Source organism: Berkeleyomyces rouxiae, assembly GCF_048999995.1.
Source record: "Berkeleyomyces rouxiae strain 22BRR77 chromosome Unknown BrBRR77_ptg000005l, whole genome shotgun sequence".
Classification (NCBI taxonomy): Eukaryota; Fungi; Ascomycota; class Sordariomycetes; order Microascales; family Ceratocystidaceae; genus Berkeleyomyces; species Berkeleyomyces rouxiae.
The window spans coordinates 132,783-146,244 of NW_027396495.1; the positions used below are offsets into that span (position 1 = coordinate 132,783).

A 13,462-nucleotide genomic window follows, 5' to 3' on the forward strand; every position below is an offset into this window, starting at 1 on the left:
ATCATTCAGGTGCTTAGAACATCAGGGCAAACACAGCGCCGACAACAGCCGTAGTGACACCCATGGCTAAAGTGTATTTCCCAGCAGCACCACTGGTAATGGGCGTGGTGTTGGAAGGCACAGGAACAGTGACTGCACTAGTGAAACTGGCACTGGCACTGGAACTGCTGACAGCAGTGTTGGTTCCCATGATCACAGTTGACAGGCCACTAGAGGGGACATGACTGAGGTCGATAGGCGTGCTGGAGTACACAGGATCAGCGGAGCTAATAGGGATGGCCGGGACGCCAGTTCTAACGGGGTCAACTGTAGTGCCAACAGAGCCGGGGTTTAGAGGAGTACCGGTAGCAATGATAGTAGGGACTGAGATGCTAGCCACAGGTGTCTGAGAGGCTGTGGTTGCAACAACCGGGGTACTGGTCGCAGGGTCAACGCCGCACACAGTGGTATGAGCCTGGATCTGGCCTGTTGAAGTGGGGGTAAATTAGCATGTCATGCGATGTACTCTGCCATTAGAAGAGTTCACTTACCATCACCAATTTCACACACAGGTAGTGCCACAGCACCATTGGCTGCACTTTCTTTGGGGCTACCATCATCGACACTGGCACCGCAACTGACAGCGTTGAGATGAATCAGCTCGCACTGCTCAGCCCAGTTGGTATCATATAGGTTACTAAAATCACCCGAGTGACACTGATACCACACGGTGCTGCCACCCAGAGCCAAGCTACCATTGCTGCAGACGGAAAAGCCCGCAGTTAGTAGAGCACCACTCTGAGGAGGCGCATCAAACTGGAACTGGCGGTTTGAGGCAATGTAACCGGTGCGATTTTGGGCGTCGCTCAAACGGCCGTTGTTGAGAGAAAGCACGAGAAGAGCATCGTTGTCACAAGACGAAGAGTCCTGGGCCGAGGAATACGTCTTGAACGCCTCAATCACGGTAATTTTGAAGTGGGAGTCAACAGAGGAGGCACAGCCAGAGGGGGCAGGCTCGGATGGGAGGATTGTGGCGGTCACAGCCTGTGCGGCACCAAAAGTGGATGAGGCGAGGACAATGGCGGGAGCGGCGAATTTCATGGTGGGCAAATGTTTTATTAGATTTAAGGCGGGTGTCGTTTTGTTAATGGTGATGACAAGAGTATAAGATTGTTGAAGATGTGCAAAGAAGAGAATGCGAAATGAGCAGTGGGCAGTGGAGTGGAGCAGATAAAGAATGACATCGGGGCAGCACCGGCCCTTTCATATACTATTCACCTTTTACTTGGCCATATTGTCGAGACCTATCCTAACTCTCGACTTCTCTTCTGTCGCTGTCTTTGTTCCTCCCTCTGTCCCTGCCTCGCCCTCTCGCTTCGTCTTTCCCGGCTTTCTAAACCGAGCCTAGCTGGAATCCCCATCGAATAGATGTTGTTTCGCAACATTCTTCACAGTGTTGCAGTAATCTTCTCCCCATAGCCTTTTTTTGTTTGTGTCCATGTGAACAAGTGCGTATTTTTGTTTGGTACGTTTGTGTCTGTGTCAACAAACATACAACGTGCTTATTTCCGTAGTGTCGAGATCACTAAAACAGAATCCATCCAGGCCACCAGAATAAAAACAGGGCATGCAAAAGAATAATAGTGCCGCTATAGATTGCCTGCTCCATGCCATACAGCCTCTCCCATGAACCGCTGCTAACCCGTGGTATTGAAGCAAAGGGATGCCTGACCTGGCATGGTTGACACCCTATATTTGGAAGCTCCTGTCCCTAACGTAGAGCGGCCATTATAAAACACCCACTCGCCGAGGACATCCCTAGATTGGTAGGCGGCCTCGATAGAGTGACGCTCGGAATTCCCAATCGACAGACTGGTCACAAGTCACATGTACCACATGTTATTGGTGTAAGGCCGGCAGTGCTGTTGTTCTTGTTTGTCTGCCATTACGTCAGCTTGTTCGGTCTTTTAAACACTTGGCGGCATATGAGCGCTAGGCTCGTCCGGTTGATTGATTGATTGATTCTTTATTTACCTGTCTACTCGCGAGGTATTCTCGGCATACGACAGGGGACTACAAGTAGTACCAGAAATTACATACAGAAACAGAAACCCAAAATCCAAACCATGCATACAGAGACCCCCCGCACAAAGTGTAATGACTAAATTGTGTCCACCCGCCCAGCCCAGAGGCTGTCCTTTGCTTGTGTGGCCCCAAACCTGGCCCAGAGTCCTGGCCTCGCCGCTGATGCAGACCAAACATAAAAACAAATACAAAGGAAACAACAAAGGGAAGTACAAATAAAGAGAGAAACAAGTAGGAAAAGGGAGGTGATGGCAGCGCAAACGCACTAAGGGGGAGACCCCGAGGGTACGCCGTCTCCAGGTGGCAGAGGGGGCGCGGGAGGGGCCGCATCTTGCGCCTGCGTGTCCGGCCTCATGCGGCGGTGAGCCAGCAGGGCCGTGGGGGCTTTGGCTGCTTTGGCGGCCAGCCAGCAGGCTCCGCGTTTGGCACCGATCAACTTCTGAAAGAAGCTGCTGGACACCCGCTGTGGGTTGTGGTGGCAAACCCAGATGTGCTCCGGGCTCGTGTCGGCTCCGCAGAGGGGACAGGAGAGCACGGCGTCCTCGTGCTCGAAACGGCGGTGATAGGCCGCAAAGTCGCCGTGTCCTGACAAAGCTGTCAGCACCGCGCGGGCGAGGTTGCGATCGGTCTCGTCAAGGAGACTTGTCCAAGCCTTCTTCGGGGCCTGCACCGGGCGGCGCAGGTGAGGTCTGGAGTTGCGACCCTCTGCCTCCCACCAGGCGCGAAATGCGGTAGTGACCCGGGCGTGGAATTCACTGCGTGCCCAGGAGAGTGACATGCCAGTCCTTGTGGTGATTATGTCTGCACCCCACCTGGCTTGTCTGTCGGCGAGCTCGTTGCCCACGACATCGGAGTGGCCTGGAACCCAGATCGCTTCCACCTTAATGGCTCCATCTGGCCACGGTCTTGGCCGCGGATGGTTGGCGTCGGGACGTAACCAGTCCGCGCAAATTGTTTGGGCTCTCCGAAGGTGTTCCTCGGAGGTTCCGGGCTTGACGTCCCGGGACGTGAGTCTACTCACCGCTGCCATGTTGTCTGAACAGATCCAGACTTTGCGGCACCGCGGTTTGTCCCGCAGGTCGACGGCGGTTATGGCCTCGGCAATGGCCAGCACTTCGGCGTCGTGCACCTCGGGGCGGAAAGGGACCGGGCGGTTTCCCGAGAGCAGGACCTGTCCCCCCTGGATAATTACCCAGCCGGCGCCAACCCTGTTCGGACTCAGCTTCGAGTCGTCTGTGTATAGCCATAGGTCTGAGGGGGGGGAGGAGCGGACCAGAGCGAGGTGTGCTGCAGCGGCAGCCTCTTTGTCACCCCGAATCGGGGCCCGGGTCGAAGGTAGCTTGCCTTTGCACGGCGGCGGGAAGCTCGTGGACAGCTCGTATGGGAGCATACTCCTGAGCTCACCCAGTATGCCCCACATTGGCCTTATGGAGCCTAGGGGGTGGTTTGGCGGGACCAGCGCGACTCTGAGAGCAGCCGACCCAAGGAGGTTGTCCAGCGCATAGCGCATGGGAGGGAAGCCCGATGCGAGGTTGTATATTTCACAGGGTGTGGTGCAATATAGCGGCAGGGCGGCGCGGAGGCCTCTGCGGACGGTGCGGTCGAGGAGCCTTGAGGCCCCCAGTAACCCGCGGCTCAGCGGAGCGTTGGGCGGGGTTGGGCGCCACCATGTGGCCGCAGCGTAAGACAGCTTGGCAACCACGCATGCGCGGACCGCCGTGAGGGCGCCCTTGATCGGAGCGCCTTTCCAGCACCCGGACAGAATCTGGATGCCGCGAATGGCCGGTGCCGTTCTCTGTGCCACGTCTCGGATGTGTGGCACGAAGGAGAGGTTTCGTGACCAGCGCACGCCCAGCCAGCGCAGGGTCTCGCGAGGGCTGACCGCCTCCAGCGTAGAGCCGTCGGGGAGTCGCAGGCTTGGGTTTTGTCCATGACGCTTGCGCGTCACGTGAAGTAGTTCGGACTTCGTCAGGTCGAGCGCCATGCCGTTGTCCGTGCACCAGCTGTCAACGAGCTCCAGAGAGCGGGAGAGAACCAAGCAGTTGCCTTCAAGGGACAAGTCTAAGTTGACTAGGCAACCGTCGTCAGCGTACCCACGGAGAGTGCAGGGGAGTGGTATCTTGAACAGCGGCGACATGAACAGCATGAACAAGATTGGGAGATGGGCGAGCCCTGTGGGAGGCTGCCACCTGTTGGCTGGAGAGCGTCGGAGATGCCGTCTAAGGTTAGGGAAGCCCACCTGCCCGCCAGGAACGAGGACACCCATCGACATGTTCCAGCCGGGCACCCCAGGTCCGCCAGTCGTTTGACCATGCGGTTCGGATGCAAGGCGTCGAAGGCCCCCTTGATATCAAAAGTGAGGACCGAAGACTCACCCCTGAGGTCGGCTGTGCGCTCGAGAGAGTGCGCCAGGCGTAGGCACATGTCAAACAAAAATTAAAAAAAAAAAAAGTAAATGCACGCACAGGTTTATAAACACGCGAATAAAACATGTTCTACACAGAAAAAAAAAAAAAAAAAAGTCCGGGACAAAAATAAAAAGCATCTTACCAAAAATACAAAAAATACTATCGAGAAACATCTCGATGATGTGGAGATGCAGGGAATCGAACCCTGGACCTGATCCATGCTAAGGATCCGTCATACCACTAGACCACATCCCCTCTTGTTGAAAATCAGCGCGGCAAACAATGCCCTTGTTGCCTCCGTCTTAGGGTTAGGGTTGAAAGACTCGACCTTTTCAACACCTTTCAAGAGGCACCTTTGGTGTTTTCAGAGACAAATACGACTTTTTACATTAAATAAATACAATAAACGGATTCCCCGACCTGTCTTCAGTCATTGAAGATGACGGGAGGCAAGGAAAAGCTCGGCGCGTGTTTTGAACGCGCTTTTAGGGACGCGGAGCAGGCAACTCTAGCCATGGAGAGAAAAATCGATAGCTACAAGAAAACTATCGAATTCTTCGAGAAGAACGCTGAGGAGCTGGAGAAGCTCTCCAAGGAGATAGACGAACAATTCGTCCCCAAATTGGTGGAATGGGTCGTGAGTTTCCGCGCCAGCGGTCCCAACGCGACCAAGCCAGCAGAGCCGAACCGCAAGGCTGCGGACAAGGCTGTGCCCGGCCCAACCAAGGAGAAGGACACAAAGTCCAACGCGTCCGGAGGCACTGTCTCCCAAATGAGCTACGCTGGAGCTGCGGCTAAGGCAGTCGGGCAACAATAGGAGACGACCCAAAAGCAGAAGTCGAGAAAGGCGACACAGGAGAAGAAAAAGCAGGAGGCCCGCCAAGACTACAGAGTCTTCCTGAGAATGGACCAGGAGCATCAACTGCGCGACCTACACCCCATGGCAGTGCTGGGCGTGGTGAATAAGGTAGCTTCGAAGGGTAGAAAGTTCATACGGGCGAATAAGACGGTAACAGGCTTTGCTATCCTCCCGGACAAGGAGGCAGAACTGACAACAGAGGAACTAGCCGCGGTGGCCAAGACCATGGGAGCCGGCATGAAAGCCGAAGTCGACGACCCATGGGTATGGGTAGCGCTGAGAGACCAGCAGACCTCGTGGTACGAGCTGAGCACCGAGGGACAGATGGTGCTCGTACCCATGGATGAAGCAAAGGCCAAGCACCACGTGCAGGAGGCTTTCGGCGTGGCCTCGACTGCGTGCAACCTCTTGAGAGAGGGACTGAAGGCCACAGTTAGAGCAGCCTTCAAGGCTAGGGAGCTGAAGGGCCGCCCCAAACAGGTGAACTTTATGGGCCAAAATACGAAGGCCTTCTACAGTGAACCCAGGCAAATGTGGCGCTGCGAGAAGTGTGGACGCCGACATGACAGCAAAGAATGTCGGGAAGAGACAGTGACTTGCACCAGATGCAAGAAGACCGGGCACTCAGTTGCCAAATGCCCCACGGAAACGGCACCCTGGGCGGCCAGAGCTGGCCGAGGAAATATCGCTCTAGAAGCACAAGACCCGGAGGAAGAGGGTCGGAAGCGTAAGCAAGCCAGCGGGGCGGGGGCGGACTCGACAATACGGGGCACAGAAACAGGCCCATCGCCCGCCGAGAAGGAGACGACTGGAAATGCGACAAGAAAGGAGGCCAGAAAGGAAAAAGCGACTCCGGGAACTGACACGGCGGCCAACAAGAAAAAGGTAGCGGAGACTACCGACGACATGGAAATCACTGACGCCCCTACTACTCATGAATAGAGAAACCAACAAATTTCTCCTATGGCAGGCGAACCTCGGCAAAGGACGAAATGCACAGGCGGCACTGGCAAGCGCTGCTGTTAAACACCTCCCGCACGTCATATGTGTACAGGAGCCCCATTTCGTACGAGACAAGAACGGACCGAAGACTGTGTCTATAACAGGATACAGGCTATTCGCGTCAACCGATGACTGGATAGAAAGGCCACGCGTTCTCATTTCCTGCAGAGAAGATGTGAAGGCACGTGGACTGCAATGGGAACCTCCACACCCAGACATTCAAAGCCTGGTGGTGGAGACGCAAGGAGGAGAGATACGGATCACCAATGTATACAACGCCCCGAGAGGATCCAAACGCTGCGGTGAGGCAGCAAAAAAATTGATGGAAACAAGACCAAGCCGAAAAGCCATAATAGTGGTTGACTTCAACCTAAGGCATCCAATCTGGGATGGCGAAGCGCCCCCCGAAGGAAGAGAACCGCAGGCACAAGAGTTGGTAGACTGGGTGGAGAGCGGATTCATGGTGGTTCTGAATGACCCCGGGATACCAACACACGCGAGAGGGGGCGTTTTGGACCTTTCAGTGATAGGGTGCGAGCTTTACAGCAAGGTGGGATGGTTTGGGTCACATGACGAGGTGGATGTGGGAAGCGATCATACCTTGTTGGAACTGATGTTGACGAGAGCCCCCGTGACAAAAAACGACCGAGCGAGAATGCGAATTGCACAAGATGGACCAGAAGCGATACTCGACAGAGCAAAGACCGAGAGCACAAGAATTGACCGGTGGTGGACGACCCAAGAAACAGGAAACGTTGACTTGGACAGACTCACCGAGGAAATTTTGACAAGCATCTCCCAGGCAGCTTTGACAAAGGCTAAGAAGAACGGAGGAAGAGACCATCCATGGTGGACCCGTGAGTGCCAGGACAGACACAAAGAAGTACTGGCAGCCAGAAGAGCCCTGGGGAGCACTTCTGCGATCACCCAAGCCGCCCGAGGAGAGTACCTGGCGACCATTAAACTAGCAAAGGCAACCTTCTACAACGGCAAGATAAACGGAATGGCCCAGACAAAGGAAATCTACAAAGCCGTGGGCTGGACAGGAAGCACCACGCGCACCGAGTTACCGGCGGTCCGCACAACTGAGGGGACGCTGGCCAGGACGACTGCGGGAAAGGCCGACGCACTGCTGGAAGCGCATGTGAGAAACAGACTGCCGGACGTGGCACCTCCGACGATACCGGAAGACCGCCACCCCTTCACACTGGATCTCACGGTTGAAAAAGTCAAGAGCGCCGTGTTTGCACCTAAGAACACGGTCCCAGGACTAGACGACATTCCTAACCAGGCTCTAAAGCTGGCATGGGAAGGACTGGGAGAACACATCACTAGACTTTTTAGGCTGTGCATCGAAAGAACACACCACCCCAAGCCTTTCAAGACCGCCTGCCTGGTGCCAATTCCAAAGCCAGGTAAGGCCGACAAGAACAACCCGAGGTCGTTTAGACTAATCTCACTGCTCCCCACGCTTGAGAAAGCTCTGGAAAGATTGATGGCAAGAAGACTAGCGAGGGAGGCCCTTGAAAAAGGTGTGATACACCCTTACTACGCTGGAGCGGTGCCGCAACGAGCGGCGGCGGACCTGACCCTATCCTTGGTGACGGAGGTTAGACACGCATGAAAACAGAAACAGGTAGCATCGATGCTCACGTTTGACGTCAAGGGCGCGTTCGATGCGGTCACGCCAAACAGAATGGTGAAAAGGCTTGTGGAACAGAAGTGGCCAGCAATTTACTGTGGATGGGTCAAATCATTTTTGGAAAACAGGACAGCGAGGATGAGGATAGACGATGAGGTGTCGCCAGCAGAGATACTCCCAGGGACTCTGCCTCAGGGATCGCCAGTCTCACCGGTGCTCTTCATGCTTTTCATGTGTCCCCTATACCGCATTCAGATGCTCAGAGGATATGCAGATGACGGGTGTCTGTTGGCGACGGGCCGGAACCTGCAGGAGACTACCAGAACCTTGGAGCGGGATCTACAGGGTGTGGAGAATTGGTGCCAAGCGAACGGACTCAGTCTGGACCAGGGAAAGACGGCACTGATACACTTCCACAAGAAGGGAACAGAAGGGCCAGCAGCAAAGATGGCAGACGGATCCCAAGTCATACCCACGCCGAATGGGGACGCCCTACGATGGCTGGGGGTACACTTCGACAAGAAACTCACGTTCAAAGGGCACACGGAAGTGATGATGAGGAAAGCTCGCAAGGCCGCTGATGCGATGCGGATTTTGGCAGGGTGCTACAAGGGAGCAGAAGTCCAGGCGATGGTGAACGCGACAAGAGCATGCGTGATCTCAAACCTGACTTACGCGGCAGCCACTTGGTGGCCAGCCCCTCGAGGAAACATGTCAGATGACAAGCGCATGAAGACCATCACCGGGAAAATGGACGTGGTAGCCAGGGCCGAATACCGAGCAACCGCGCCCGCCTACAGGACAACGCCAGTGGACCTGGTACATCACGCCGTCGGGGCCCCGCCGATCACGGTGATCCTTGACGACATTATCAGAGCTGAGGCTATCAGGAGAGCCAAGTACAAGCACAGAGTGCATATCCCTGACGCTTTCGACGGATGGACGGATTGGATACTGGGCACACTACCGAATAGGTACACGAAGCTCAACTGCCGGGCCAGATATGGCGTTGCTCCCGCCCCTGAGGAAAGAAGGACGGCCTACGGCTCGAAGCTGAAGGAAGCAGAAAGACACACCCAGGAGATCACAGACGAAAGCTCACCAATTCTGTGGGCGTACTCAGATGGGTCCAAGGACTCCAAAGGTTACGCCGGCTCAGGATGGGCTTTGATCAAGCAAGGGCAAGAACTGGCCACAGGCAAACTGCATCTGGGGGTCGGGGCAGAGGTTGCGGATGCGGAGGCGATCGCGGCGAGACACGCTGCAGCCGAAGCAGTCAATGCCACTGCAAACACAGCGAACATCAAAATCGTCATCTGCCTAGATAGCCGCAGCGTGGTGGATAGGCTGAACGCCAGGCTCCCAGTTTGGGGCACCTCGCAGGAAGTCGTAGGCGGAACAAGGGACCTTATGCGGAAGTGGAAAGATGGACACCCAGGCCGAAGCTAGGAAGTTAGGTGGGTTCCGGGCCACAGAAGCATCCCGGGAAACGAGCGAGCGGACCAGCTGGCGAAAGAGGCCACGACAGAGGAAACAGCCCAGCCCAATCCATTGTGGACTTTGGCTGCACTGAAACGATGGCGCAAGCGGGAGTTCCAAGCAGCGACAGATCGATAGTGGGAAAGCACTAGGCAAAATCTAGAAGTACCAGTGGCATGGAAGGCTACGGCCGGAAAGCAGAACCGAGCCAGCGTCGGCAGAGTCCTCGCGGTAAGGTCGGGGCACGGAGACTTGGACAGGTACCACGTCCGCTTCGGGCACAACACGCCGTTGGGGTGCGAGAGATACGGGGCCGAGAAAGACGGCCCACACGTTTGGACATTCAAAGGCCTACAGAAAAGATACAGCAGGTCATGGGTAGAGCGTCTATTGAAGACGGCACGAGGGGCAAAGACGTTGGCCGAGAGAGTCGACAAACTGGCACAGAGGGGCCCCGGGCGGCAACGCCTCATCAACCAAGCATAAGCCGGCAGAAAGACCGAGCCATTTTCTACTTTTTTTCCTTTGTCTAGTTCTTTGTATTTCGTTATTTGTTTTACTGGGACCTTTGGGGTGACGTTAGGGTCGCTCTGGAGGCTGCGAGCCTCCGTGTTCCAGCTGTTTGTTCTCTTCGTTCAGGTGCAGACCTGCTCTTTTCATAGTTATACTCTTTTCACAGGTGGACTAGCCGCCTGTGACGCCCATTCGACCAGTGAACCCTGGCACACGGCGTAAAAATAAACAACAACAACAACAACAAAATTTCAACCTTCCCTCCTACAACCCTCGGAGAGGGGGGGGGTACCACAACCCTCGGGGGGGGGGTACCTTTGAGGTCGGCCTCCCCCCCTCGAGCCTAGGCTGAGGGCCTCACGAGGACAGCAGCACGATCCCAATGCTGCTGCCATTCTTGTTTTTTCAACACGACAACGAGCTGCGAAGCCCGAGTCCGCTTTTTCCCAACTTTGAGGGATTTCCTCGCCGTCGACTCGCCCCCTTTTCACGACACCCTCCTCGCGATCGCCAGCCCTTCATCGCCGCCACACACAACAACTCGTGGATCCATCTTCGCAACTCGGGACTGTCCCTTTGAAGGTTCAGATAGTCCACCCTCGTCCTTTCTTTTTCTTTTGTCTTTCCTTTGTCCTGCTGTGGCACTCGGGGACTGCATCGGGCCTCAGCCATGGTTCGGTGCGGCGGCCACTTCGAAAAGCAGAAGGATACACTCCTAGCCTCCGGAGGCTCATCTGGCATGGTTTTTCACCCGCTCAACGACTCGGGTTCTCCCATGCCACGCTGGTTTTGATGGTCGACTTTGTGTCTGGCCACGTCTCTCGGTCGAACGAATGTTAGTGGGGATGGTGCGCCATCCCGAACACACAGAAACTATGCGGCATGTCGAGTGGAGGACTTTAAATTTCCGTCTGGTAACCAATCCGGCGTCGCGTGATCTGAGTGATTTTGGTAGACGTTAAATATAGTCAAGTCAAATCAAAAAAGGTTCAAAGTTGAGGATTCACGATTTGCACGTCGTCACTCCATACATGTGCTACGAACTCGGTGGTTTTCACGATGGCATTCTTTATTAGTTAATCTACCCGTGAAGGGCAGTTTGTAAGTTGACCAAGAACGAGCAGACGAAATCTTGTGCCTTCTGCAAGCTATGGCCACATGTGCTGAGTGTGTTTGGTATCTGAGATTATAAGCGGAATGAGTAGTTGGCATCGAGAAATTTATGTGTTATTGCTTTAGCTTTATATCGCTACATACGTCGCTCTGAACGCAACGTTGAAAGTGAACTAGACCCTTCCAGCTCAACATAAGTCTGAGAAGCAATTGGTGACTGAGGTGGAAATTGTGCCACTCCAGGCATGTAGGGGCCAGCAGCCTTATCATCCAAAATTACGACTCTGGTTCCCGCAAGTTCCGTTACGTTCGCTGCGGAATATAGCTCAGGCGTCACGGTAGAGCTTGCTGGCGCTTCATGTGGGTAATTTGTGCTTCCGCCACCCAACTCGGGGGTTCCCGAAGGAAGAATTGAGATAGGGACGGGCACAGCCTCAGCAACAGGTTGGGCAGTACGGGCTTGCTTGCGCCGGCGAATCATGAAGAATAGTAAAGCCGCAATGATAAGAAGCACACCTCCAAGCACACCTCCAACGATAGCACCAATGTTAGTACCGCTGTCGCCACTATCGTCATTACCAGGTGATGATGATCTTGCTGCTGTAGCACTGGCTCCGGGTGAAGTTAAAGATGCTCCAGCAGACACACCAGTGCCGGTTTCGGACGCCTGCTCATCACTGGCAGTTTCTGTCACCTCGAGCACAACCTTGTTTTCAGCTGCGCTACAGTATTCTTCAAATACACTCAAAGCATCGCCGAGCCCAGCACTGCTAGAGCTGCCACATACATAGCGTACGGAGGAGTCAATAAGAGACGAGGCAGCCCGGGAGATGCCTTCTTTAATACACAGGCAAGAAGCAACTGCATGTGGGCCCGACGGGCACTGGGAGGATGCCACAATGGAAACAGCATCGCTGAGGGCTATTTTGGCACAGCTGATAATGCTGCTGAAACCCGGCATTCCAGTTAGGTAATATGTCACTGCGTATAGGTGTTAGACTAGAGTTCGCCCCCTTCTTTTCACAAATGTGCGAACTTACTGTCACCAGGGGGACTTGAAGGCGAGACAAACGACGTGGTGTTATCCACCATGTTGCAATAACCTTGGAACACATCTTGCGCCGAGTTAATATCATCGGAGCTGTCGCAAGACTCCCGAATACTGGAAGCCATGGACTGGCTGATGTCAGCCGAGTTTTGATTTTTGCTGCACATGCATGGCGCAACATCAGATGCAGCGGGGGCACAAAGGCTAGCACTCTATAGACCATGATGTTAGTTAAAAATGATATCGTGTTTTAAGAGTAGAATATGGTCCACGTACGTAGTGGCCGGCTACACCAGAGAATACACTCTGTGCACAGTGACCGAGATTCCTGAAGGCCTCCAGATCAATGGGATACTGCGTGACAACGCCGCGGCCAGTGCCGAGGGCAGGCAAAGAATGGACCTTTCCAGGGGTACAGTACTCGTCAAGCACGATGCTGGCACTTTTCACATCATCTGTAGCAGAGTATCCACACGTCCACAGTGCCGAGTTGGAGACCAGAGACGACACGCTAGCCGAGTTAACACTCTGAGTACAGATGCAGCTCTGGACGTCAGAGGCTGCCTCCCCGCCAGTGCATGAGTAGGCGTAGTTGTTTATGACTTGGGAAATGGCACTTTGGGCACATGGAGCCTGAAATGTGTGAGTGATTAGCAGACTGGACTCTTGTCACTGACTTTACGTACACGGAAACCGTGAGAGCTGCAGGGCATGCTTTGTTGCATGTTCCAACAGTATGACACAAAGGGAGAGGCTGTAAGAGGAGCCAATATGGGACGGGGACAATAGACTAACCAGAGCATCATACAGTGTCAGGCTCCCAGCATAGTTGACATCGGCCGTTACTATTGCACTTAGAGAGAGCACGAAGGCCAGAAGAGAAGTAGGTGTCAGACGCGTCATTGTGTTACGAGTCAAAGAGCGTGCGTGGGTTGGTGAGGGGGCCCTGAAGAAAAGAGAAACAAGGAATGGATTTACCTTGGCATAGGGCCACAGGTAACGAGTCAGGATCCGAAGGGGGGAGAAAAACAAGACGTCGAAGAATTCTTTCTGAGACTTGATGCTGAGAATAAGAAGAAAACGAAAAACGAAAGGTATTTCCGCCTTCAGCACTACAACAGTGCTATGAAAATGTCGATCGTTGCGTCAATAGAACAATATATGAGTGATCAACAACCATCCCGGTCGTTTATAGGCAGAGCCAAGAGTGACATGAAAAATCACCCGAGGCCGTGTTTGCCCCATCAGAAGAAAGCCCAGACATACAGCGAGACTGAGAGCCAACAAGGCATACTTGGAATTTATCTGCAAGCATCCCAGGCCTGCCACCTCCA

At 54.3% G+C, this 13,462-nt stretch overlaps 5 protein-coding genes across 5 annotated transcripts; 2 read left to right on the plus strand and 3 right to left on the minus strand.

Moving 5' to 3' along the window:
* Window positions 1–13: 13 nt before the first annotated feature.
* BROUX77_005161 (uncharacterized protein) lies at window positions 14–1,080 on the minus strand (the record flags this gene model as incomplete). The annotated part of the gene is made up of 2 exons (XM_073750004.1): window positions 14–465; window positions 531–1,080. 2 exons carry the CDS (start codon window positions 1,078–1,080, stop codon window positions 14–16), a joined length of 1,002 nt encoding a protein of 333 aa, XP_073604047.1.
* Window positions 1,081–2,329: 1,249 nt separating this feature from the next.
* On the minus strand, window positions 2,330–4,210 carry BROUX77_005162 (uncharacterized protein; the record flags this gene model as incomplete). The annotated part of the gene is made up of 1 exon (XM_073750005.1): window positions 2,330–4,210. The coding sequence occupies one exon, from the start codon at window positions 4,208–4,210 to the stop codon at window positions 2,330–2,332; it is 1,881 nt and encodes a 626-aa protein (XP_073604048.1).
* Window positions 4,211–4,911: 701 nt separating this feature from the next.
* BROUX77_005163 (uncharacterized protein) lies at window positions 4,912–5,289 on the plus strand (the record flags this gene model as incomplete). The annotated part of the gene is made up of 1 exon (XM_073750006.1): window positions 4,912–5,289. One exon carries the CDS (start codon window positions 4,912–4,914, stop codon window positions 5,287–5,289), a length of 378 nt encoding a protein of 125 aa, XP_073604049.1.
* An 87-nt stretch (window positions 5,290–5,376) lies between these two features.
* BROUX77_005164 (uncharacterized protein) lies at window positions 5,377–6,273 on the plus strand (the record flags this gene model as incomplete). The annotated part of the gene is made up of 1 exon (XM_073750007.1): window positions 5,377–6,273. The coding sequence occupies one exon, from the start codon at window positions 5,377–5,379 to the stop codon at window positions 6,271–6,273; it is 897 nt and encodes a 298-aa protein (XP_073604050.1).
* Window positions 6,274–11,216: 4,943 nt separating this feature from the next.
* BROUX77_005165 (uncharacterized protein) lies at window positions 11,217–13,031 on the minus strand (the record flags this gene model as incomplete). The annotated part of the gene is made up of 4 exons (XM_073750008.1): window positions 11,217–12,061; window positions 12,121–12,340; window positions 12,405–12,761; window positions 12,924–13,031. The coding sequence occupies 4 exons, from the start codon at window positions 13,029–13,031 to the stop codon at window positions 11,217–11,219; spliced, it is 1,530 nt and encodes a 509-aa protein (XP_073604051.1).
* Window positions 13,032–13,462: the final 431 nt, after the last annotated feature.